The sequence below is a fragment of the Bombus pyrosoma genome, linkage group LG14 (assembly GCF_014825855.1).
Source record: "Bombus pyrosoma isolate SC7728 linkage group LG14, ASM1482585v1, whole genome shotgun sequence".
NCBI lineage: Eukaryota > Metazoa > Arthropoda > Insecta > Hymenoptera > Apidae > Bombus > Bombus pyrosoma.
The window spans coordinates 4,029,600-4,056,695 of NC_057783.1; the positions used below are offsets into that span (position 1 = coordinate 4,029,600).

General features: G+C 38.6%; 2 protein-coding genes across 11 annotated transcripts in view; one reads left to right on the forward strand and one right to left on the reverse strand.

Moving 5' to 3' along the window:
- Nucleotides 1-21,596, forward strand: part of LOC122574792 (chloride channel protein 2) — a 35,125-nt gene extending 13,529 nt beyond the window's left edge. The window contains exons 1-14 of one of the 7 annotated variants that reach the window (XM_043742816.1): nt 5,149-6,819; nt 7,000-7,087; nt 14,608-14,893; nt 15,316-15,527; nt 16,155-16,675; nt 17,093-17,327; nt 17,405-17,567; nt 17,872-18,102; nt 18,307-18,542; nt 18,616-18,807; nt 18,938-19,080; nt 19,279-19,447; nt 19,536-19,763; nt 19,845-21,596. In XM_043742816.1, coding sequence (XP_043598751.1) covers nt 6,671-6,819; nt 7,000-7,087; nt 14,608-14,893; nt 15,316-15,527; nt 16,155-16,675; nt 17,093-17,327; nt 17,405-17,567; nt 17,872-18,102; nt 18,307-18,542; nt 18,616-18,807; nt 18,938-19,080; nt 19,279-19,447; nt 19,536-19,763; nt 19,845-20,018 — 3,027 coding nt within the window. In that variant the 5' untranslated portion in view covers nt 5,149-6,670 and the 3' untranslated portion in view covers nt 20,019-21,596. The other 6 variants (XM_043742817.1, XM_043742821.1, XM_043742818.1 and 3 more) reach the window with 6 other exon arrangements.
- On the reverse strand, nt 21,462-27,079 carry LOC122574794 (carotenoid isomerooxygenase). Of its 4 annotated transcripts, XM_043742829.1 has the most exons (11): nt 25,245-25,445; nt 25,064-25,160; nt 24,566-24,822; nt 24,107-24,253; nt 23,889-24,030; nt 23,611-23,761; nt 23,122-23,351; nt 22,859-23,041; nt 22,353-22,784; nt 22,171-22,269; nt 21,462-22,027 (listed from the first exon to the last, which is right to left on the reverse strand). In XM_043742829.1, exons 2-11 carry the CDS (start codon nt 25,088-25,090, stop codon nt 21,857-21,859), a joined length of 1,839 nt encoding a protein of 612 aa, XP_043598764.1. In that variant the 5' UTR covers nt 25,091-25,160; nt 25,245-25,445; the 3' UTR covers nt 21,462-21,856. The 4 variants fall into 4 exon arrangements, with proteins under 4 accessions (XP_043598764.1, XP_043598762.1, XP_043598765.1 ...); XM_043742827.1 differs by lacking the exons at nt 25,064-25,160; nt 25,245-25,445 and adding an exon at nt 26,854-27,079; XM_043742830.1 differs by lacking the exon at nt 25,064-25,160.
- Between the last annotated feature and the right edge of the window lie 17 nt (nt 27,080-27,096).

Genomic DNA, 27,096 nt, shown 5'->3' on the forward strand with positions numbered 1-27,096 from the left:
TAATATGAGCTGGTCCAGATCCGCACGCTAGCAGTGTTACTCTATAACTGAAAAACCCTGAAGCCAACGTCGCCTTTCGACTGTTTATGGCCTGCCTTCGTCGCAGTCTTTTGTCTATGCGCTGTCGATGGCTTCAATGCTTTAGAAAGCTAAAAAGACCAGATGTAGAGTTTTCTTAAAGGCAGTGACCTTCAACAGTCCTAACAGCAATCTATTCAAATTTTTCTAACATACACATGTAATATACAAAGCTCAAGGAAATTCAATTCCTCATATTTTGATACGTCATTGTAAACACGGCATTTATACTTATAAAAGAAGCTACACGAACATACGCGATCATCGATGTTTTTAGTTGACCACTCTGTTTAGCTACGCTATATCTCCGCAACGTAATTATTCATCACCCTAATATCGGTGCAACGAGTCGAAGCACCGGCTAATAACACGTTTTTTTTCGTACAATGTTTACACGAGCTGAGCTTGCGTGTCCGTTTCGTCGATTTGATGGAAACGATGCCCGCGATGACATAACCGTCGTTGCGGTCTGATCGTTGGTCGATGATAATAATGACGGCCTTGGACTTGCTCGCGGGATCTCGATTGTACTCATTACTGATCGAAACGCACGATTATCGACATCGATTCACCGGTGCACGACAAATGAGGCATTTGCATAATCAGGACAGAAAAGATAGAAACGATCGATCGATGTTCGGAGAATCGTAAGATTATTTGCATCGTCGAGATCTGATAACGATGGCACGAAGAGTAAGAAATCTGAGAATCACGTGCATTTGCGTAGTCGTAGAAGCGCGATCATAGAAATTCGATCTTCTATCGCAGTTTTAACGAGCATTCGTTATTCCACAGTTGTAAAGTCTCGTGACTGGTGACACTTGGCTGTGTAATTATTTCGCAAGGACGGACCTGATACCACTAAGATTAACTTTGTTATTTTTTTTATCGTAGATTATTAAGTTTGATGTATCTGATCGATGTAGCTGACACGGATACTCAAGGCGTTTACGATTAACGCTTCGCTCAGATTAGCGCAGCTACCTGGTTCGAGCAACTTGAGTTGAACATAAAACTTACTTACCAATGATGATAGTTTTTCAAGTTTATACGCATGTCGTTGTCGATTGATTCACTTGACTTTAAGTACATACTCTGAGCACATTTTATTAATAGGAATTTACTATTTTACTTCATTTGAAATATACCTTTTCAAGCCTCAAACGAAGTTGAGGTCCTCTCAACAATGTAGGCAATGTCAATTTTCTAATTTAAGTTAATTTTATTTGTAACTATGTTTACGATTATGATTTACGTTTCACTTCTTTTCCTCTTATTTTCTATTGGGTATTCACTTTGTCACTTGATCAATCTGAATAAAGGAAATTTAATTAATTTCAAATTTCTATGTAATATCTGCTTATTGGATTAACGCCATTTGCACGTTTTATTTTTCTTCTACACAACTCGGACTAATTTGACTCGGACAATTTTTCCGACGCGGTAATTATTTGTCATTAAAAAAGAAGAACTGGTAAATGGTCGATCAATGTTTCTCTCTGTTTCTCGATGGAGCAAACAGGGTTATCGGGAAGACTCGCAGACTGTGAGTCTGTTCCGATTCCATGTTATCATCGGTTTATTATTAAAAAGAAGAATGTACGAGTGTAATTCATTTGTCGGCGATAAGTTTTACAGAAGTCTCAGTGGCCTGATTATCGCTGATGAAAAGCGTATCATTTGATCTACCATTTCTTAGATAATATGTATACTTTCTCCCTTCGTTATAAGATAAACATCTTATTTTCATTCGCAGTTACTTTCGTAATTTACAACGAACTGAATTGATTTCAACGATTCCTTCGATCAGACAGACAACATTTCCTTGACCAAAGATAATCGTGGAAATTTGTATTCCATCCTGTCAATTGATCATTTATGCGCGTCGCGTTCAGGTTTCGCGTAAAAATGTTGAATAGAAATTTCATCATTGCGCGCGTTCGTAAACTGCACTTTCTGTGTACATATTTTGCTGTCCCCACACGTACCTTGGATCAAGATCATTGTCAAATCGAAGAGGGAGAAAGATCATTAAACCGAGATTAGCGTGGCCCGAGGGAGCGGTTTATTCTTCGGCATCGATAATAACGAAAAGAAATAGAACGTGTTTTGCACGCTGAAGACGCGACAGTTGAACGTAGAAAGGGTTCAAAAGTTATCGACACGCTTTGTTTATTGCTACCGTTATCAAGCAGGCCGCAAAAGCGTGTTCGAGTTATCTTATTCATTTTTCACGATAACGCTTGCGAATGCACGAAGGGTTTTTTTTCCTTGGACGTCAATAATCGTGTGAAAAAACATTGCTCACGAGGTATGATTATAGAAGTAGGAGAAAATACGAGATAAAAGTCATAAATCTGGTATAGGTGAGTCATATGTCGGCGATACCTTTTTTCTCAGCAAATAGAAACGCGGATACATTACCAGGCTGGCTGTTTAATCTTTCTCATTGTCCAAGGAATTGTTAATTAGACTTATCCTATTAGATTAAGCGGTGTTGCCTATGTTCGATCATGCTACACGCATAAACGTATATGCATTTTATCCTGGAACTTATTTTCTAGAGTCGAGAAAATCATTGCGTTCGATTTCTCTTCCTCTTCTTAAAAACCTAATCATTGGCGTCCGTGAAGCAAATAACGTTGAAAATCCTCTGGGTTAAAGATTATCGCAAGGGATTGACTATGTAAACAAGTATGATTCGTCAAACAAGGGCCAGCTAAACAGGAAGGAAGGGACGATGATTGGACAAACGATCTTGTCCAAAATGCAATCGTATGCACTGTTGAAGCATCACGAGAAGGTAATTCTCATTGCTCGGCCATGTGACTGGCATTAACTAATTCAGTGCTCTAATATGCCGGCATGGGGTCGTGAACCCATGGGACATCCGTGGTGACAGTTGTCAAGACCTCTGCTGACACGATGGATCGACTAATCTTCTGCGAATCTACCGCGAACCTTGAATTTTCGATATTTTTATTGGAAAAATTGCACGTGTTATGTTAAAGAATCGATGAAGGCTATTTATTTTAGTAAGGATAATTATTTTTTACATTGAAACGGAATAAGTGTTTTCTTATCTCGTCTAAATTATAATGGATCATTTTTTAGCAACTATACTTGATAAGAAGAATGTTACAATTATTTGCGAACGTCAATTCTCAAGAAGAAAAATAAGTGTTTAAATTATGGCAGATTATTTCTTTTAGAAGAATAATAAAGAAACTGTATTATTTCTAGTGATTTAAAGCATATATCTGTTTCTTCTTTTTTGTTTTTCTAGCATTGCAGATAACATCGTTCAAACATAGTGTTAAATACATGGTATTAAGCCAATTTCTATGCTCCTAAGGCCACGAGGTTTCCTAATGGGCGAATTATCTAATTATTCCCGCAATGAATTTCGTAAGAATGGAACGTTCCTTTCATACTAACGAAAAATCGGACAATGGCCATTGGTCCATAGAGGAACAAAACGGAGAGGGAATTACGCAAAACAGGGAAATAATTTTCACGAAGAGGTATAAAAATGTCTTGAGAAAATTACGAGCGGTTGCGGCTCGACTTAATGGACTACGTTTGTTCTTTGTAGGATCAAAATGATTGCTTTACAAGTAACCGAACTATTAACGCGTTCCATTGAAGTTCATTTCAGTTTGCAACAAAGTTAAAATCCAGACATTTTCTGCTTATTGTTTATTCACGTTTTCTGTTTATTTACGTATATTATACAAAGCTGCTGTGAACAACAAATATGCTAAGTTGTTAATATGTTAAATCATTTATGTACATTGTACAAGGTAAAGAAGTGCATTGAGAATATTACATTGTTAAAGAAAATTCATGCTACTTGGTATAAGTGGTTTCCTAAATGACTTCGTTCATTATTCATCCTCAGTAATTACACATACATTATGCATACATTTTTATTTATAGACGTTTAGATGGTTATTGTTTAGAATAGATTACATTAATTTATCGCTTTTTCAAGCTAGTTCCCATTGTTGTATAAATAACAATGCTACGAAAAGAAGATTTTAACCTCCATTGATTTTTTTGTTGAATAGGTATTACGATGAACGAGGACTCTAACTTCTTTCATAACGAAGTTTCAAATTTCTTATATTCATTTACGAATAGAATTAATTATCACCTGCGTCACTGAATCTTCTAAAATTTCTCTATGTGATAATTTTGCAATAACGAAGGACATCGATAGATGCCTTTATCCTATAATAAATCAACAACCGAATATTCTAGATTGGAAAGTTTATCCGTACGATTGCCTGTTGCTCGATGTTTCGTTAATACTTTAGCACCGCATTTTTTACGAAAGTCTTACGTGATTCACGTTTGATTTGACAGTGATGTGATAATTCATCTTCCTTCGATGGAATATTGAAACTGCACTACGCTAGGCGCAGCTGGTGTCCGGTTATTCTTCATTTCTAAAAATAAAATACCGAGATTCACAGCTTCTTATTCTCGAGAATTCGTAAAATCCGCGGATCGAGCTCATAAAACGAAACGCAAACAGCCTATTTTGGTGCGATGCGAAGAAAAATTAAGGTACGCGTACATTTTTACATTTTACTTTCGTTCAGATAACTCTGCATACTCTCGTGACCAGATACCATTTGATAAAGGGTAAGGTAGTTGATCGTTCAGTTAATAATAGATAATGTTTATCGGTTGGTGAATATCAAATAGTAAATCTTCTGTTTCACTCGAAGTTCAATAATTGCTACTCCGGTGTTGACGCACTCCTTCGTCTAGACAAATTTACCGAGTCGGCAATCCTTTCCGGTCCATTATCTGCTATCTCTTTGCTTTTCGGGATAAACACACGAATTTACGGCTCGATGTGCTCATAAGCAAGTAACGTAGCCCGAGCGATAAATACGAACAATTTGCCACGGTACTTCGTTCATCGTTCATCTGTATCCATCGAAAATCTCGTCTGGTAAAAGCTCGACTTTCGTAGCGAAAGGTACGTGTTCATTTCATTCAAATCTACGAAGATTGCCTTCTCAATTTTATCTTTAATATTAAAGTAGAATAATGGAAATCGAAGGTTTCTTAACGATCAACGAATGAAAATAGTTTGTCTTCTAAATAAAAATAAATATCGTGAAAGTGGTGCATAGAACCGAAAACAGGCTGTATAAAGCAGAAGAGAGAGAGTCATCGATCGGAGCTTGGTGCCGGCATAGGATAAGACAGTCATTCATCAAATTACGCGGTAATTTTGATCAATGATAACTGGTGACTTTGAAGGCAGCTTCCTACGAGCCCTCGTCGAGGGAAGTGGCCAATTGCCGTGTATGGCCACCGTACAGTCGCCACTAGAAATACAACCGATAAGACTTCGAAGCTTTCGTTTCTCTTTCCCTCTCTCTCTCTCTTTCTCTCTTTCTCCCTTTCTCTCTCTGATACGAAAAACGCCTTAATCGTCGTGTCAGTGCTTCGGTGACCTAAATCTTCGCTCTTATTGAAATTCCAAACTTTTGTGAAACGTGCAAAAATCAATACTTTGTAATCAAGCCACACACCTGTACCTCGAATCTTTCATCTTTTATCTCCTAAAAGGATACATTTTTTGTAGAAGTACAAAAATCTGACGATATTCGATATGTCAATCGACACGTTGGAAAGTTTTACAAGTAGATGAATTGCACGATAGGGTCCGTCTAGTTTCCAGTCGAATGAAATTCTTGCGTAAAGATTTGTTTCGAGGCGTGGAAGAAAAATGGCGATCGCGAGTGTCCCCGCAGCGATGCCGCAGAAGTGTCCGCGACAATAGACAGCGCCGATATATCGCGGGGGAAATTCGCGAGCGTAGCGCGACGACGACGTCGACAACAGTCCGAGCGAGGCTAATGAGTCAGTAAATTGAACCAGCCTAGGCCCTCCCATCTGAGGCCCGCACGCTGGTTCTCTCTTCTCATTGTCAGTGTGACTCATTGGCTTCGTGTGCGACGGTTCGGCCTACGGATTCAATTGCTTTAAACGCTTCTTTTTGCCAATTTTTGCTTCCGCCCGCGTAGTGTCAGTGTCAGTGTCACACGGACTCTCTGAAGACGATTCGAGAAAGTCGCCCCTTGGAGAATAACGTTTCTGCCCTTTCCAGTCAATTTTGCATTCTACACGCGCGAAACAACTTCACTAACAGAACGAAGAATCCTCTATGGACGACAGATGCGACCGAACGTGTACACGGAAGGTCGACGAATCTACATTTTCTTCGTGTCTCGACTCCGATGTATACCCTCGACCAGGCAACGATGATTCCTCGGCGTGAATATTCTCGGTTATCTATCGGCCCATAGTTCTCTTGAAAGCTTTCCGACTTTCCTGTTCGTCGTTTCGATAAATTCCCTGGATCATATCTGTCATTCTCGAGAATGATTTTCACGGTTTTCACGCGATTACGTAATCCCTCTGGCTCGAGGAATTTCAAGCTCGGAGCAGCGCTCTGAGTGACAGGAAATTTATTGCGACCGATACTATTATCGACTCGCGACAAAAGACAATTGTAACCTCTTTCTCGGTCAGATTAGTCGTCGAGTTCCGAAGGAACGTATAAACGATGGCGAATCAGGCAACGAAGAAGGAGCTCCGGGAGGAGACCCTTCATTATCATCCAGACGGTAGCGAAGAGGAAGTGGACAAAGAATGGGAGGAATTTACCAGGCTGATGGCGAAATTACGAGAAAATCGCCGAAACAGGCCGCACAGGTATCCAGCCGTTTATCTTTCCTTCGACTGTTTTCATGAAATTGCGCGGACATTGAAAATCCACGTATACACGTAGAGTTCGAGCAGATTTCAGATATAATTCGCCTACCTCTCCTCGCTATGGGGTCCCTTCTTCTTTCGTGTTCTCTAATTCGGAATATTTTATTTTCTTTTTGTTAGACCTTCGCAAGCTTTTTATCCGTGTCCTCCGCCAAATGCGGACGAGGAGCAGCAGGATTTCGATCCCTTCGATTACATTAATACGATTGTAAGCGATCTCCCTGACTGATTCGTTTAATGCATCGTGGCGATGTTACTTATGCATGCGTAGAGAAGAGAGAAAATGTACTTCGCGTGTAGGAGCATTAATAAAACTCTTCCTTGTCGATTTAAGTTCGTCGATCACATTGCATGAATCGCATTCTTCATTCAATATTGTACAGTTTTCCTGTACAAAATAAGTACTATTTCTATACGTCGATGTTGTTTAAACGTTCGCGGTTCTTCGCAGCTTTCGCTGGCGCGTCACGCTTTTTCCATAATGGTACGCCGCTTTGACTGCTTCGCATTGTCAAAAAAGAAATTCCATCGAATCTGAAATAAGAATTTGGCAGGAATGTCGCGTGGAACGCGATGCCATTGAACCAGTGCCGGACAGATTTATAATTAAACCGTGTTCGTTGCTAGCAGACGAATCCCAGACGATTTAGGCGCCTGCCAATATCTCGAATTGCCTGCAAATGCGCGATGTGCTCACCACACAACCGTTCGATTGTTTTATTTTACCGACACCGTTTGTAATCGTCACCATAATTCTCCACGCTTGCCATTCACGTTTCTTGAAGTCTCGTAATTATATTTTTCTATTTAAGATAGTGCTCGTAAAGATTCTTCAGAAATATGAAACGTTAATACGAATTTACATATACCACCGCGCGTAATTATTCGAACGATTTCAAGAGTTAATTGATATCGCTTGGAATATTTAGATTTGAGATAGATACGATTGCAATCAGTCATCGGTATAACAAAAATATTGTCCATTAATGGCGAGAGACATTCTTATTATGCAACAAAATTGAAATGAAATGTAAGACATTTATCGTTCGAATGCTAACGAGTAGACTGGTGATGTTCACGCATCGATGGAAAATTTAATGTTGCAAAGTGCACATATATGCGATGCGTGCAAGAATATAAATACAGTAGGCGAAACAAATCTCTGTTCAAGTTCACCATTTCTTTAATTATGTTCATAAAGATGTGAAACTGCGTAAACATCCTACATCAAAACACAAATGAATTATGGAAGCAAATACCCGTTTTCAGCGATACAATATATCTTTGCGATCGCTTTAAGATTTCTTTTTTCTTGAATTCTTACGCTGGCGTGGACGGTAGCGCGACCTTTGAACGGTTGCCAAGTGGGCGAGAGACTACATTTTAAATAAACGTTTCGTGAGAGCAGTTTGCAATAACGGGTCACGATCCCTGTCAGCTCTGCCGTGCGACATCCGTCGATGCTACCACGAACCACGGTCTCTTTTTCCCTGCCAAACGTACCATCCCTACCAGACAGTTTCTTGCCCAAAAGCTTCACTCATGCGGTACACCGTCGTCTCACGTGACAAATCTCTGACAAATTTACCGCACAGCCTGAAACAGGTTTCACAAATGTCAATAAAATGTCAGATTCGCGGGAGTCGATGGTGCGTGCACGCGGTCTGACCTTGACACGAAATCTGCATCACGGGACTGCTACCATCACCCGCAAGTCCATCGCGTGCACCTCCACGAAATTAGATGTGCGAAGACGCGAGGATACCAACACTCGGAGCTTCTTCTCCGGACGCTTTGGAGATGATAGAAAATCATCAAAATTATTAATCTTCTTCGATTTTTTAAGGGAGAATACTTACATAAAAATTCATTGCGTGATACGCATTTATCGATGTTTTAAATGGGAAGATATTGAAGCTCGGAGTTCCGTCTTTCGGCATTTTGAATATAGTAGATAATCGTCAAGATTAGTAATTTGCCCATTGTGCTTCTTTTCCAATTCTTTTGAGATATGTAACAATCCACCGTGAAATACGCATTTAGTGGAGTTAGAAATTAGAATTCCAAAGACGCGAGGATGTTAATGTTCAGAATTCTTTTCTCGATATTTTTTAGAGTTCGTAGCTAATCGTCGAGATTAGTATATTGTTCGTTATTCTTTTCTTCCGGTTCTTTTCAGATATATAATAATTCATTGCGTAATAAAAAATTATACGAAGACGACGTTGAAAATCGTTAAATCACTCATTGTTCTTTTTTATTCTTTTGCGCGTTTGCTCTGGATCGTTATTATGTTCGATGCGAGAATCGTGTATTGACGTGCATGTTCAATTGGTTGCATCGATTTTCATCGACATATTATATAATTGCTAATTCAAGGAAGAATACTCTTGTAAGAATTGAAAGACTCAATTCCCTTTTACACAACTTGCGACTAGTAGTTTCTAAAAAACTTTAGTCTTTTATCAATCACGGTTAATGTTGTTGAATCGCTATAGTTACATTCATTTCTGATTCTCTGGCGTTCAATAATTTGCGTGAAATCCTGATGATTTCGCGTAAGCGCGTCTCAATCAGGTGATATCCTACAAACGGAAAAGGGTACGCCGACCATTGCAACGACGTCTTTCTAAGCAATGCCTTTATCTGCATGAATGAGCGCTTAAGGACTCGTTACGTTTATCCGACATGCGTGACCAGCGTGCAGATCTACTCACGTGACATACAGGTTCGATTCTACACGCGTACAGACCGCTGCATTTCGACCTGTATGCACACATCACGCACACACTCGTCGTTTTCCTCTGGTATGCAGATGCACTGTTTCCGGGTGCAGTGTCTGCATCGCTTCGTTGCACTGGATTTTCCACGATTTCGATGGGAATCGGCTATTCATTCTATCGAACGAATAGTTTTTTTCTATTGAATTTTTAAATAAAGCGAGAATATCGCATGATGATATTTAATTGGATCTAATTGTAGAAAAATTACGCTTGAATAATGTATATACTTGAATAATGTATATACGCGAGCCTTTCAACAAGCTAAAACATTCAATTCATCAATATTTTTACTCGGATACACGATCAGTGGTCTGTCTATTCTCAAAGAAGAAATAATCTACTTTTATAAGTTTATTTATCGTCAGATAACGTAAATGAACTCGATTGTTACATCATCGCTCAACTGCAAATATTTATGTATTAATGAGATATCGGAAGACACAAAAATACTCAAAATAATATATAAAAGCATATAAAATATCCATGGTATATCATAAAACATAAATTCACGCGTATATATAAAATATATAGTCGTATAGCATAGGAATATAAATTCATATAAATACTCGTACTCTAATCATCATATTTCTCTAATTTACAATTTATCGAGTAGTTGCTCGATATATGGAGTTATTCGTCAAGTGATGTAGCTTCTGAGTGGGTCAATATGTATGCTAAAGATTATGTTTATTTGCTCGATGAAAATTTAACTGTTGCCAATTTTCATGGGTCATCGACGATAATTTTAGCTATATTTTATTGACCAAACGTTGACAGAAACGAATCGATCGCGCTATATCGGATACTCGAGAATCATAGCCGGCGCGAATTTTGTTTGTTGAGCGATAGTACAATAAGACGAGTCACATGCGTTGGAAATGTGTCACGTCGGAAACGCTACAATAAGCGGGGGCGTTTATCACTTTGTCGAGACAATTACTTTCAGGAGTTGTGCCAGTCGGTGAGCCTCTTTCTGGAAACGGCTCTCGGATGCTTTTGTAAACGGGGAACCGAATTGTATCTCGCGTGAAGCAATGAAGAATGACGCGAATAACTGTACGCGGACGAATACCGATGCAACTCTAAAAATACGAATTAGAGTAAATTGTAATTGCGTGTCTTAAAATTAGATTCTAAAATTACGGGCAGGCCATTAGAGACTCAAACTCCAAGGCGACTTGAAGATAATTTAGTAATAAATACGGTACCGTGACCCTAAAAGATGAAGGTAGCCTCATTAAAAACCTACTTAATCCTCTGGACTCCCAAAAAACCAGACTGAAATTTATAATTTCAATTATCGCTTTTAGGGAAGGATTCTTATCGGTTCGACGTTCGTCGTGGAATCAAGCAATTAATTGTATCGTGAATTCATTACGTACAATTAATAAAATTGGGTTAGCGGCTGACTGCCCAGTGGAACGTGGTTGTCGTCAAATTCATGCATAGGATAGCTCAGGTGTCGACTATATTTCAATCCACAGATCATTCTGCCTCTATTACAGGGTCCTTTTTCTACGCGTTACACCTCTACGGTCTATCTTATGTAAAACAAACGCAATATTGTCTTGGCGCGATAAAATAAGAATACAGTTTAACCCCTTGCCATATGATAACGATTCGCGCTCGTGACACGGATTAAAGATCAAATACGACGAAGGCTATACTTGTAGTACACGCAGTTGTATATTTTACGATTATGAATTACCGAGTGTATGTTGCATATGTTTAACGCGTATAAGTTTAACATTGATATTCGTGCGTATATATAACTTTTCTGGTAGACATTTCTCATATTTTGACATGTGTTATCTATTCTAAAGCAATTGCTCTTATTAATTATAATCCCACCTTTTAAATTAAAGTATATCAAAGTATTTTCCATATTAATTACCTTTAAAACTTTCTTTTGCAAGGTAACTGAAAAGAATTACAATTAGACCATTGATTCTTATCCATTTAAAGGAAATTTGAAGATGCCAAGGTATATAAAATATGCAAGATAGAGTATCTTGGTAGATAAGAGAAGTCTCTTTAATTAATCTGAAAAATTTCAATCTGGATAAGTGTAATTCGTCGTTCACCCCACGAATCTAAAATCTAGAAAATTTATTTTTCCAATGGCTGAACAATATTTTTACAAGAAACGATCAGATGTATGCTACTTGCAAGTTGTTTTAATGCAACACGTGCGTAGTAGAAGAAGTAGTAATGATTGTTACATAACACGTAATCAGGCGTAGGATTCGTAGTAAGCCGAATAGCAAATCGCGGGTTATTTCTGTCCGGTTTTCGACGATCCAAGAGGTTTCCAAACGTTCGATAAACACGGGGCGTGTTGGACTTTTTCGACGATTGCGAAACCCATTTTCGAAGACACGAGGAATGGATTTCGTTTTTCGATTCGTTATGGGGAAATAGGATCGGTCAGTTAAGGCCGTTTAATGGTTAATGGACAATAGAGCGCAGCGTCGTTGATCGACGTTGGCCGCCGCTAAAAATAAGGATTTTGACTGTTGCCAAATTTCAACAAATATCGCGACTCATGTTCAAATCGGAAAACAGGTTCAGTTGTCGTTCGTCCGCAAATTCGCGTGCACGCTCTCGTCGGGAATTCGGCATATTTCGAACGTCCACAGAGACTTCTTAGAACCAGTTGAACGGCTATCAATAGTGAAAATATTCCCGTTTCGTCGATGGAAAATATTTCGCGATTGAATTTCGATGTGCTGAAACGCACTCTAAAGATCATCGAAGTCGACGATATAAAGAGAGAGGATTTGAAAGTTGAAAAGGAGGATTAGAATAAAATTGTGAATAAATTCTAGACACCGAGATCGCATATAAAGATATTTTCTGGTAATTAGCGAAACTCGTTTGACTCGTCTGTTTCTGGTTATTCGTTAAAGACACAGATCATTAATCATATGGGACTCGCGAACGAAAGAAAAACAATAGGAACGTGACGAATGACTCGTACGAAGCCTCTAATATCGATGGTAACCTGCGAAATGCTGCGAAATTCTACCAACTGCGAATTAAAATATCTTAATACGCCAAGGTTGGATAGAATAGGCGTTCCTCGTGGCCTACATTATTTCCTCGGTCTATCGTGTAACAAGTAGATCCTGGCAATCGCTTAAGGAAGGAAACAATAAAATCGTAATGGCCTGTTTACAGTAAGTTGTCGCCAGAAATACCGGATATCGAAGTTTGCCAAGAGGTGAAGTGCGAACAATCACGGAACCAGAATAGCCGGCTACAATTAGTAGATCTTCAGCGACTTAATGAATTGAAGTCGCGAAGAATCGATCGAAGAGAGAGATCGCTAGATAAATTAAACAGTTTATCAGATCGACTTGACAAGCGGAGAAGATGTACGATCGGTTGCCAGTGACCCGTAAATCTTTTCTGTATTCGAAGAACGCTTGGTCCGTGACTTAATCGGTCGATCTATCGAAGAACTCTGCGTCCCTTCCATTCAGAGCCAGCTCGAAGCTTTCAGTGACATTTCATCCAGTTTTCATGCCGGCTTTCGTTCTGAACAGAGCCTATTTCGTCTGTAACGATAATTATCTTGTAAGTCAGAAATATTTGACGAGATTTTCCCCCTTGTATCAAAAAACTAAGGCAAATTGTACCAACTAATGCACCGAGTGTTCTCCACCTCCGTTGATCTTTCCCAATATCGGTATATAACGCTGATACGTCTTATCTTCTCGATCACTAATCAAGGTCATCGAACCGCGTGTAATCTGATTTTCTCCGTGTTTCGTTTGAAATTGTTTTCACGCATTGTCTATTTTTAAACGAGGTCTAGGATCGCGACATTTCATTCGTCACGAATGTTTTACAATGTTCTCGTACAATTCGCGGTGGTTCGTCGTGTTTTCTACGATTCCAGAGTTTGAATCGCCCCAGTCTTTAAGTCTTTACCTACAAATTAATTTCTTCGTTGTTTTCCTTTTGATTTTCACCTGTAACACATTCAGATATTACCGTAGTTGTAACAGTTATTTATATTGCAAAAGGATATAAAATTCACGCTTGCATAAGTGTATTTTTTTCTTATGAATTAGCGCACGATAACACGTTATCTTCATCGCTATTAGTAATCTTGTCGTTCACGTACGATCACTATCATTGATGAATATTGATATTTTTTCTTGTCAAATGATACGCAGATTAATATCTCCTAAAAGCGCATCGTTCATACTATCTAATATTTTTTACAACGATTCTCATTTTCTATTCAATCGCTTGATTTGCGAAAAACCAGCTTGCGCACGATATTTACAATTTTGTTAGCTTGTATATAGGAAGAGTGTATTTTGAATAAACAAGCATGATAATAGCACGTAAACAGTGGTAACGACAGCTCAGATAAATCACTACTGAAGATGACTTTTCCAAATGGATCAAAGCTACAAAATCCCCAATTCGCGTCGTGAATATTAAATCGATCGAAGACAATCAGGTGGATTTCATCAATTAGACAATCATTCGTCGTTTCGCTGGTTCGATCGTGAAGTTTCCAAAATTCACGACCCAGTGTCGTGATCGATGATGAAATTTGTTTGAAGTAAAAAGTTCTCCAATATATCCGAGTACTTCGTAGTCGCTCGTAGATTCTGTGAAAATTAATCTATTACGAGTAAATAGCTCGATCAAAGGTTCTTTAATTGGTAGACAATCGTGGACACTGAATATTTGGTATGTATAGCACTTTATTTACAAATCTTACTTCATTCGTCGTAAAAGATATATTGCATCGTGTTTTCTCAGAACCTTGATAACATTCATATCGATGATGCGTAAATTTTGTTTAAAAAATGTCGATAACATATTGTCTCGCTGTCGGTGTGGAAATTCTGTTAAAAAAAAAAATGAGAAGTTCGAAAAGAGAAAAAAGCTCAGAGTCGATGAAAGATGGTGCTGCGTTTAGATGTATGGTCGCTACACGAAAGACCTGGGTGAGTACGCAAAAGAAGAGGCACGAAAGCTGAAGTACCACGACAAAGCGCGGCGAAAGTATGACAAGACTAGAGCGGAGGATCTACGAAAGTCGAGGAGAGGACCACTATGCAGGAAGTTGCTCGCATTATTGGCCTTCGCCTGGAAGCACACTGGAGCTAGATTAGGCGAAGACTGGGTCTTCTTGGCTCTTCTTGGTATAATCATGGCGCTTATCAGTTACGCCATGGACCGTGGCATTTCTATGTGCAACAACGGTCAGTTGAATAAAAAGAATTAATTCTTTCGATCTCTAGCTTCGATAGAATTTCGAAATTTAAAAAAGTAGAGAAAACCAGGAATTGTGGTTTTGAAAGAAACATGTCTCGGTAAAGTCAATTTAATTCTTGCGATCTCTAGTCCCGATAGATTATCGAAATTAAAAAAAGATACGAATCAACGAATGCGGTTTTGGAAGAAAAAGTCTATTATAACCAAGGAATAGTTCTTTTTTCCTTTTTTTTATGTACAAGTAATTTTCTATGTTGAAACTAGCCATTAACTTTTTTTCTCAGAAAATTCAATCTATTTCAAAGCTTTGCAATTTTCTATGCCATTAACTTACACGCGTCTATTCTGATAAATCAATTCGATGTACGATAAAATCAAGGTTTCGTTAACCGTATCCTTCTTCCACCAGCCAGGATATGGCTTTATCAGGACCTGACGCATCATCCAGCGCTTCAATATCTCGCCTGGGTGTCTTTGCCAGTTTGCTTGATTCTCTTTAGCGCCGGATTCGTGCACATCGTTGCACCACAGAGCATAGGATCAGGCATTCCAGAGATGAAGACGATTCTACGCGGAGTGGCCTTGAAGGAGTACCTGACCTTTCGTACTCTTGTAGCGAAGGTTAGAAACAAGATTCGATTTCCATTGAAATTTATCATTACCGCTATACGTTCCCTTTTAACCGACTGACCATTTCCGAATTTGATTAGATATTTTCATTTCTTTTGATTAGAAATTTGATTAGAAAATTTAACGCTTTTGTGAGACGACAATTGCTGACTTAGTCACTAAAAAATAGTTTCGCAGAAGACGCGTTAATTTAAATGTTGTAATTAAGTCATTTTCAGTCCATGTGTATAGTACAATTTCAACAAAAATGACTTATTTCTTGATTTTCGATGAGGTTGGACCTTTCTTATTTGTAGAGTAGATATATCGAAAGTATAAAACGTATGATATAACAAAAGAAATAAGTTTACCATAAAGATGTGCACATCACGGCATCACAATATCTCCTATTGAAATAAGCAACAACACTTCATATAAGATAATACGACATAATTAAGATACATAAATAAAATCCTCACGAAGATTCCCAATCACTGTATTAAATCCTCAATCTCCTGGATTGAACAATAATCTGATATTCAATAAATTCCTATATATTCATCGAATTCCTATTTTCCTTGAAGCTTCTGCTCTGCATGTTTTCGAGCGTCGGTGTAGAGCCACCGTAATGTCTAACAGGTGATAGGTCTGACTGCCACATTGGGCTCTGGTTTACCGCTGGGCAAGGAAGGTCCTTTCGTGCACATCGCTAGTATCGTGGCCACGCTTTTATCCAAATTGGTCACCAGTTTCCAAGGAATCTACGAGAACGAGAGCAGAAACTGTGAGATGCTCGCAGCAGCCTGCGCTGTTGGAGTTGCCGCCTGTTTCGCAGCACCGATCGGTGGAGTTCTCTTCAGCATCGAAGTAACCACCGTGTATTTCGCCGTTCGAAATTACTGGAGAGGATTCTTCGCAGCCGTATGCGGCGCCACGATGTTTAGATTGCTCGCGATCTGGTTTCAACGAGAGGAAACGATTACCGCGATGTTCGCAACGAATTTTACTATGGACTTCCCCTTCGATCCTCAGGAATTGTTCGTATTTGCCTTGATTGGTGTTGGCAGCGGTCTAGGAGGTGCTTTCTACGTCTGGTTGCATAGACAGTATGTGATCTTCATGAGGAAGAACAAGAGTATGAACAGCTTCCTGCAGAAAAAGTGAGTGATTTCTTATTGAGACGTTTCTGACGAAGATTTGAGATACAGTAATGCTTTGTTAACTGGACGTGAATTAGGACTTCATTTTCTTAATTATCGAGGATGGTACCAGGATCTAGTATCATTCGTGATTATTAGTACCGTACAGCTTTTATACTTTACTTCGCTTCTGCTATAAATGCTAAGAAGATGCTAGCTGCTACTGTTGATATTATACGTACAATTCTTCGGAACATTGATCACTGTCTTGAGTACATTACTGGTTAGAAATTTTCATTCTTCGATTGAAATTAATCTGAGAAACTGGTGAGGATAAAGATAGCCAGTTAACGAAGCAAAATTCCGTCTAGTTAACTATATTAGTACTTAAATGACGGCAATCCAAGTATCGTTCACGGTTTCACAAAATTATTCCAGTCGCTTCTTGTATCCTGGAATCGTCTCCCTGATCGTGTCCTCCGTGTCTTTTCCCCTGGGACTAGGCCAGTTCATGGCCGGTGATTTAAACACCCACGATCAAGTTTACGGTCTGTTCACCAATTTCACTTGGACCAAACAAGAATTAGGAGTAGAAGAAATGAACATGGTTAAACATTGGTCTACCATATATACTGATGTGTTCATCGGTTTAATTAGTTTCGTTGCATTCACGGTAAAATATCCTTAGCTAAATAAACTCGTCGCGTCTTTAGAAGAAGTTCGGAATGAAATTAAGAGCTTCGTTTTCAGTTCATCTTTTCGATCATAAGTTCCACGGTTCCCGTGCCATCGGGAATCTTCATCCCCGTGTTCAAAATCGGTGCTGCATTAGGCAGAGCTGTGGGTGAAGCCATGGCTCTATGGTTCCCCAATGGTGTTCGTTATGGTGGTATCATAACTCCTATCGTACCAGGTAATTTGGAATTTTCCCAATAAAACTAGAAGTTTTTTAACTATCCGGCCGCGGGCGATCTTTTATATTTTTCTGTACAAAATCGCATCCTATAGGTTTATCACAAGGGGATTTTTAATGCAGTAGGAGCAAGAGTCAGAATAAACGATGAAAAAGGAGATAGTTTTTTTTCTATTAACCTACATCTTACAAACAGCATGATTCACCGAAATTAACAGAATATGTATGCAAATCGTGATTTCGACATCGTCCGCGACTGGAGCATTGAAAATTAGAAGCTCGAATGAAAGAAATTGTTCTTCAGGAGGCTACGCCACCGTTGGAGCAGCTGCATTTTCCGGTGCTGTGACCCATACAATCTCCGTGAGTGTTATCGTGTTTGAGATGACTGGCCAGATTACTCACATTGTTCCTATAATGATCGCCGTGCTGATCAGCAACGCCATCGCTGCGCTTCTTCAACCCAGCATATACGACAGTATCATTCTGATTAAGAAGCTGCCATACTTACCAGATCTACTACCTTCCAGTTCAGGTAAATCCTTAATAATCTTTTGCTAAATCCTCTGCGACCTTGGCAACTTAAATCTATATATTTCTGAACTTTGCTCTTACTATTTTTAACAAGCTTCCCAAAGGAAGTTCCATAAGGAGGTAATACATTTGTTAAATATTATCTCTCTATATGAATCAGGATTTAAGAAAAAAAATTAGTACAAAAAAATCTTGTGTGCTATAGGCATGTACAATGTGTACGTCGAAGACTTTATGGTTCGTGATGTGAAGAATATTTGGCACGGAATTACCTATCAGAAATTAAAGGAAATTTTAAAAGAAAACCGCAAGTTACGTGGATTTCCTCTGGTCGATAATCCTGATTCTATGATTCTGCTTGGATCTATTCAAAGGTTGGAATTAATCAAACTGATTGAGAAACATATAGGACGAGAGAGGAGGCTGCAGGTAGTCATCGTAGTATGTTATTTCTAGAAATAATTAATTCTAAGTTACCGTCGGTAAGATCTGTGGATTTGAATTTTCCATTCAGGTGGCTCAGAAATGGCACAAAGAGGCCGAGGAGAGAGCTCGAGAAGAAATGGAACGTCAGTTAAGGGACCAGGAAAGAACAAGGAGACCGTCCAGGTTCGAAGTGATCCCAGCACCAGATATTCTTAAGATGCAGAGGCAAAGTGTTAACGATCTAACAATGTCTCCAAACAACGCTGCCGCTCCTGACCATGTAAGTCACGCCTACTCGACGTCCAATGGTCACGCATAATTGTGTACATTTACTCAATTAACTACGTGTGCTGGTCACCATGCAGCTCCTTCTTCTCGTTTCACCGTACCTCTCGCGTGTTATTTTTCAGCACACTTACCATTCCCCGGTATTTGGGTCACAACCGAAGAAATCGATCTTGAAGAAAACCAATTCCTTCACGTTGAAAGGATTCAGCCCACTAGTCAGCCCCGCCGTTACTCCTTATACCACTGTAACTGGTGCGGAGAGCAGGTAAGAGGAATTACCTTTATATTTACAGAATGAGAAAACGAAAATAAACAAATTTAAATTGGCTAAACTAGTCAAATCTGAATTTTCTTTGCTCGTGCGTAATTCATTTAACTAAAATATTATTCGTGCCCGTTGTGACATAGCCCACAAAGAAAAAATATGCCTTTCTCGTTTCTTAACACATTGTTGCAATTTCAGAATACGCCTTGCCTTCGAGGCGATTTTTCGCAAGTCAGCCACCTTGCAAGATGTGGATCCAGATCCAGAGATCGGGTCTGGAGGTGCTATCAGGCGTGACAGTCAAGACGTACCTCCTCATACCCCGATGCTGGCACCGAGCCCCGCCACTTCGAAGAAAGTACAACTGGTAAATCTATATATTCTTCTTGACTATCCACGTCTGAATAGACATAACGTAATTTCTATGTAATGAAATAATTTCTGTATATGATCAGCCTCGCGAGAGGGTAATAGACATGTCAGCAGAGGATCAAAAACGGTGGGAAGAAAGTGAAATGATGTTGGAGGTCGACTTCTCGAGGTGTCACATCGATCCAGCACCGTTCCAATTGGTTGAGCGAACGTCTTTGTTGAAAGTCCACAGTCTATTCAGCATGGTCGGAGTGAATCATGCTTACGTGACGGCTATTGGAAGACTGGTTGGGGTTGTAGGATTGAAAGAGGTTTGTCTGTTAATCACAGAAACATTGTGTTTATTCCTTCCATTGACTTTAAATAATCTTTTCTTTTGTTGTTGTTCAAAGCTAAGGAAAGCGATAGAAGACGCAAACGCTGGAATTTTGCCCATGCACTCGGAATCTCATATAGGCGTCTCGACATCCAGTATCGCGAAGAGCGAAACGGACACGGAAAGCAAGAACGTCAGCACGATGAACTCTATCGCTTCCGTTGATTGCGAGAAAGTTGAAAAAGTCTGAGTGAAAGAGGGAGAAAAGGAGTGAAAGACGTGGGAGAGAATGAGCGAGAGAGAGATAAGTAGAAGCAAAAATGTGATAGTCGTATTGTCAGGATCGGCAATATGACCCGAACGAGAGACGTGTTTTCCTTTTATTTTTCTTTTTTTAATAAAATATTCCCTTTCTTCCGTGAGCGTAGAACACTCCCCGTGAAGTTCGAGCAACAAGTCATACTCCTAGCCGCTTGCGTAGTTACGCTCGCTTTTGAACATCTCTCGTACTTAATCTCGGGACAAGACCATCGTGCAGGGCGAACAATTCTCAAGGCTTTCCACAACGTGACAGGCGTTCGATATCGAACGTGTCGTCCTGTATTAAACTTGAAAATTTGTAAACGATTTGGCAATTGTTGCTTGTGGTTTTCTCTGCGCGTAGAAGGAAGCTTTCGGTACCGAAGATTCATATCAGGGTCTGTCAAATTTTCCTGCTTTCTTTTCTTTTAACTGAATTCCTTTTTGCACGCGTGATTCCTTTTCCGATTATCCTATAATCATGTAGAAACAGAGAAAGGGAGAGAGTGAGAATTACCACATGCGTATTTGAGAATGAATGGTTGTGACACGTTAATATAACTCTTTGACTTGGTGATATCAGTGCTCAGAGGAACATCCTCCTGTCCAATGGCTTGGACGCGAACCATGCCTTGTTGAAATGTCGAAGCTTCTCGAGAACTATGTATGTATTTTAAAACGTGGTGCTCCAATGAATCCCGACGAGTGGTTTCGCCTTTTAAGAAATATGCTGTGAATCGCGTGTCTGTATTTAGTGGCCAGCAACGCGAGTCATAAACGTGATCACTAATGTATTATGTTTTAAGGAACCGGGCATACTCTATAACTTGTGACAAGCGTGATTTTATCGAGTTAATTATTTAAGAAAGCATTCGTGGCTCGCGTTAAGTGCTCTTGTAGTATCTAATTTTATGACTATGGTTGTGCCAACCCTATTTATTGTAATCTTTAACTCTAAGTACATGGAACTTATTAAGTCATGATAAGTCTATTCGCACGAACGTGCCCGAGAGGATCTTCTAAAAGATTTGATTAAATTTTGAGGTACTGTGCGCATAGATTATTTTTACGAATTAAGATCAACTTATTCGCCTTGCTGCTCTGTTATATTGTACCAAAGGACATACAGACAGCCTAAATCGATATCTTCGTTGCCAGAATTTATTTGTTTCAGTTGATTAGACACCCGACGAAGAGATATCGCGTTTATGACAGTAGATTATTTTAACAAGAACGTAGCGTAATTTAAAACGATGTCTTAATTAATCGTTGTAAAGGTATCTAGGACCAGAAACTGAATGTTCTGTGAATTGATACGACGGACCGGATATTTGTGGATATTAATTTAAGGACAATGTTTGAGTAGGGCATTTTACATTCCATCTGACAAATATTCTCACGATGCATCCCATTTTATTGTAAATTTATTTGCGTTACACGTCATCGAAGCTTTATGCAAAACACTAATCGCCAAATATAAGTACATTGTACAATCGGGAGAAGACATTAAATAATTTATTATATTATATACATATTGTGCAGTTAATATTCTTCTTAATATCGCAGTTTGCAGTTTGCAGTTTGCAGTTTGCAAAAGGAACATTCTAATTCCGAAGCTACTAATAAAGCAATAATCAAGCCAACAAAATGGAAATAACTGAAAAATATAAATATGATGTGACAAAGATATATCAACTGTTTGATATAATACATGTCACATAACGTCCAAATCATTTCCATCAATGAGTCAAAGATCCGATATCCATCTCTTGAAAACCCCAGTTTATTTTACTTGTCCAAGGTAAACCAACCATGTAAGCATTTTGGCACAGGGCCAGGAGTATCGAAGATGGCTCTTGCGATTTCTGTAAGAGTCACGCTGTCTAGAATCAGCAATCCAACGCGTGTCTCTTTATCAGACCACACAATGGAACTGATAACCACGCCATCGTCCTCGTTCTGAAATATTGAGATAGATATGTAAATCAAATTATTTATAGAATAGTCATTTACTTATAGAATATCTTTTTTCGATTCTTTATAATCTCTACTCTTTCAGACATCATAGAAATTTCAGGATTTCAGATCTCTAGATCTCTTACCTTGCCATTAGGATCCGGCACAAAAATCGGTTCACTTGGATAAACGTTTTTTTCGCACCAAGTTTTCCTTGTTTTTTCCAAGATATCTACCTTGATGATCTATAAAAGAATATTTTTCATACCAGTAATTGTAACGTAATATACCAAAGTTTATACAAAAAGTAAGATTAGACGATATGTACCGTTCCGGGATTATCCAAGTCCACGTCACTAGAAATAGCATAAAAGTACCGATACTCTCTTCCAAGACAGGAGTCGTAATTAAGACGTGGCGTTTCACAGCCCAGATCGCAAAGAAGTTCTGGTTTTACAAAGATACTACCATTGGCGAGCTTATGAGCGGTTGCTTTTCGTTGAAGAATATTCTTATAATCATTCTTTTTGCCCTTGTTAGCCTCCTCGTCATTTGTCGACGTTTCAACGAACTCTGAACTAGATTTACTTTGACATCTGACAGAGTTGTCTTGGAAAGACTCCAGACCTTGGTTCACCGTTTTTGTGGTGATCAAATTATATTCTAATGGTACATCCGACCGTGGACGTTTCATCGGTAATACGAACCTCAAAGGTCTGCCCCGAAACATTTTGGCATAGTCAGGGTTCTTGTGCAAATTCTGTAATCATTCAAAAACATGCATCTGGGATCCATTACCGTCCTTGAACTAACTTCATCAAAATTATATATCACCTTCATTGCATCGACAAATAGACAATCTAACATCTTGGCATCGCGATAGCAGCAGATGTCCAGTACCACGTAATCACGATCACGTGTTTCGAATTGATTGATGATATGGAGATAAAAGAATGCCTCTGAAATAAACGTCCTCTCCAACAATCCAGTCTCTCTCGAAACCACGTGTATAAGAGTCTGTCACGATAAAAAGAAAATATATTTCTTCACGGTCTTCTATTAAAAATTAAGAGAATTCTTTTACAGACTTGACTTACGTTCTCCTTCTCGTACCACTTCAAAGCTGCGCGCATTGGTTGTTGTTTCATTTTGCAGGATACAACGGTGGTCAGAGACACTGCTAATGGTTGTTCTATGATAATGAAATAGTTTTCAGTGATACCAAAGGTGTGCATGTAAGAAGGATTCAGTAACCATCGAGATGGGATACTGGCGACGATGATGGCTTGGTCGAACATAGATAATTCCTTCTCCTCTTCTGAATCATCTGAATAAATTAATTAAGAAGACATTATTTTACCAATGGTTACCAGTCTGCGGATTTTTATGCATTTATGAACAATCGAACGATGCAAAGATATACAAAAATGTATAAAATATCCAAAATAAGAGTACTCGTTGTGATATACAGTAAGCGAAACAAATTTCTGCTTCGACTTCATTCCTTCAGTTGAATTCATTGAAATATGAATTTGCATAAATATCCACGTTTTAATTATTAGCTAGAAATTCAGGGTAACTCTAACCAATGATCATTTGATTGGGTGAAAAGCATACGACATTGTATAGAGGTCCTCTTGGCGTCACGCTCAGTCCCAAATTATAAACGGTGCCATCGTTCATTACGTGAGGGTGAGATGTATGGTTCACAACTCCAACGTAATCTGACACGTTTACCTGCGATCATTAAATCGACGAATAAAATTACTCACGGGCGATCACGATCATAATCGTGCAACCATCATACAGTCATCATAAAGTGAATTATAAAGCAATGCGAATATACATGCATAAGAATCACTACCTTGCCTGTAGTTTCCAAAGTTTTTGGATCGATACGATGAATCACAGTCGTTTCCGTAAATGTGTAATACTCATCACCAAAGGGGTATACAGATATCATAGAATTGTCAGAGTCATCTTCAGGTTTGAATACCGCTGCGACCCTAAACAAAATTTTATCAATACCTATGTTCTTTGAATATCATAATTTATTAATGTCTTATTTGAATCATTTGGTACCTTTGGAAAATACTTCTGCAAGGATCTGGTACTGCTTTCGTGCCAAATTCAGTAACCACTATCCTTTGGGCAGCATTGTTCTTCTTGTACACGTCTGTCTGAACGAATCTGCATTGGTACGTCACTTTCCCATTAGCAATTGCGAATCTATTTTTTCCAGAAGATTTACGAAATTATTTGAATTATACTTTAAAGATTTCCACGTTTCGTGGATGCAGTATGAACGTTACGTGAGGCTTCCGACCTCAGATTATAATCGATAACAATCAGCTATTATTGCTTCGTTAATGCCATGAAGATTTTTTTCAAGGTCTGGGTTACGTATTAAAGTCGAATAGTTATGTAAACTGTATATTTTAAAAAATAATTTCTATCACTAAGAAGCTGTTGCAAACGTTATTAGACTTTTTGAAACTAATATCTCAATCTATTAAAGTTTCTTCTACCACAAAAACATACCGATGCAATAAAGCTGAGCTATCAAACAGATGATTGAAGCTGTATTCTCCAACTTGCAAGCTACCCGGTCCGTTCCTCAACAAAGTTCCTTTCAGCCAACTTGGTATCTTCCCTATCACTTCGCCAATTATGGGTTCGATCACTTCCTTCTTGCAAGATCTCATCCAGACAGACGCGTCGCAATTTGGAAAATAATTCGTCTTCTCTTCCTCCAATTCGTTCTCACTGGTCTTCAGACGGTCTTCGACATCGTACAACTAAGATTGAAGTTATATGAGATGAATTTTTTTACTGCGTTTAAAGTTCAAGCTCTTGCAGCTGCTGTTGTTCAAAACAGTTTAAAATTCATTCGAAACTTTAAAGATATTTTCACAGTAGAAACTGTATACTCGTGGGAACTTTTGACAGCGTTAATCATGTTGAAAGACAAGCTTGAAATAAAGTAACAATTTAACGAGACCCTGGTGCGGTGATAGATTAACTTAGACGAGGACTTACTCGAAACGATGTCTTGGACAATTTCATTCGTTTCCTGCATAACAGATCGTCGAGTCCGTGCAGTTTTACGGAAGAAAAATTATTTTCCGATCGCGATCTATTAAACGTAGACGATTTCATAATAACTTTCGCGGATACTAATCCAAGTTAATCCGACAGAAATAAAAGGCTAAGAGCGTACATGAACTTTTTCCACGGTCACAGATTATTTTTAATCAATTTTGAGGGGCACGTATCGGTACTTCAGCGTTAAGTCTCATCCTCTTCATTTTCGTCTGATTCTCTCGTCAACGGGTCTAGGATCGCTGACAAAATCTGATAGACTCGTTTGTGGGTGAAATCCATCGTTTCTCTCGGGGCTTCGACGAACGAATGACATTGTTCCGATAATCTGCTGACCTTAAAATGTAGTTTCTCCCGTGATCCAATTACCAGCACCGGTTGCTCGAAGCCCCACGATCAGTCACGTGTACTTCACCCTTGCCCAACTCCTGGCAATCCTTTGGCGCACGTGGTTAATTGACACGTGACATCTTTCTCACCAATTACGAATCACCAAATGGAAGATTCGTTACGATTCGTTTTAAAATTAAAGTGGAACGATTAATGAAATCAAAAGGAGTATATCTCGATTTTATGTATTTATTTATTTCAAAATGTATATTTTTTATTAGTCATGTAGAAAGTGTTAGTAATTTATGTTATCGGCGATCATTTGTAACGATAAAGTAGATTCTGCGGTTTGCTGCTAGATGGCAATCGGGCTGAAATCCATGTTACGTATAGATTCTTAAAATTAGTGCATGAGTCGTAGATAAAATATAATTTATGTCAAGGAGCTCGCTCACATTGGAATATTCATGAATCGGGAACTACGCGAATAGAAACAGAGTTTTTTTTCGATCCTGAATATGGTAACTATTCTCCTGTGTAGAAATAATCGCTTAATAGATTAGATATGTGTTCTCCATCGAGGAAGTTGTTTTCTCACAAATAGGCAAGAAATTCTTCGGGAAAATGTCTTGACCGCATGAAATATCTCGCATGTTTAATTTACGTCAAATCATAAACAGAAATATCGCTTTCCATATTATCGTATTAAGTTTAATAACAGTTTACTGATATTCTTCATTGTGTACTCGTGACTTTTAATTAATATGTACGATATACATATACAGTGATAGATGATTCGATAATGAAGATATATATTCTTTGTAGATATAGCGATATAGAGACGTAGCGTAATATCACGAGAGGAAGCCATTTCCGGACAAGTAAATTATGCCTAATTTTTATCGGATACTTTTTAGCATATGCGCAGCTGTGTATATTTATCATTTGTCATAAAACACTAACAATTGATATTTAACGAATATGATTAAGCATTATTTCATAAAGTAAATCATAAACATTTCAAGGAGAAAGTGGCATATATCTTTTCTTCAATTTATTTTGTAAATTCTAACAATGGATGAAGTTCAAAAGATAATAATTTTTAGCAAGAACTTAGATTAATAGTTCCTAAAATTAGCAATACAAAGCATGCGTGGAAATGATATACGTGATATACGTAATCAATTTTGAGCACTACTAAGCGTTTCCCTCTTACTTGAAGTAATTTTTATTTTTCCTATCTATAAATTAAGCTTGCGCTGCGTTTCTATATCCCTGAATCCGTGGTATTCTATCTAACTTTGTCGTGAACGTTCATGAATCAACCGTGAGAAACGCGTGACCGATTTGATGCAACCATCTTTTTCGACAGGTAACACTATCAACGTCTCTATTACCGGAAACAAGGTGGCGATGCTGCAGTCCAGAACAGATGGCTTCTCTAGAACAATTGAGTTCTTAAGGAACTCTGACATCCTGCGTCGCGTTCTTGTGACAAACTTCGTGCAAATTTTATTCCATTGGCTGAATGCCGATCATTTTGTTACTTTTGGCCTCACGCCAATATTATTCGCGGAACTAGTTGTGGTTAAGTAAAATGTTACCATCAGAAATGTTCGTCAATATATTTTTCAGGCGTT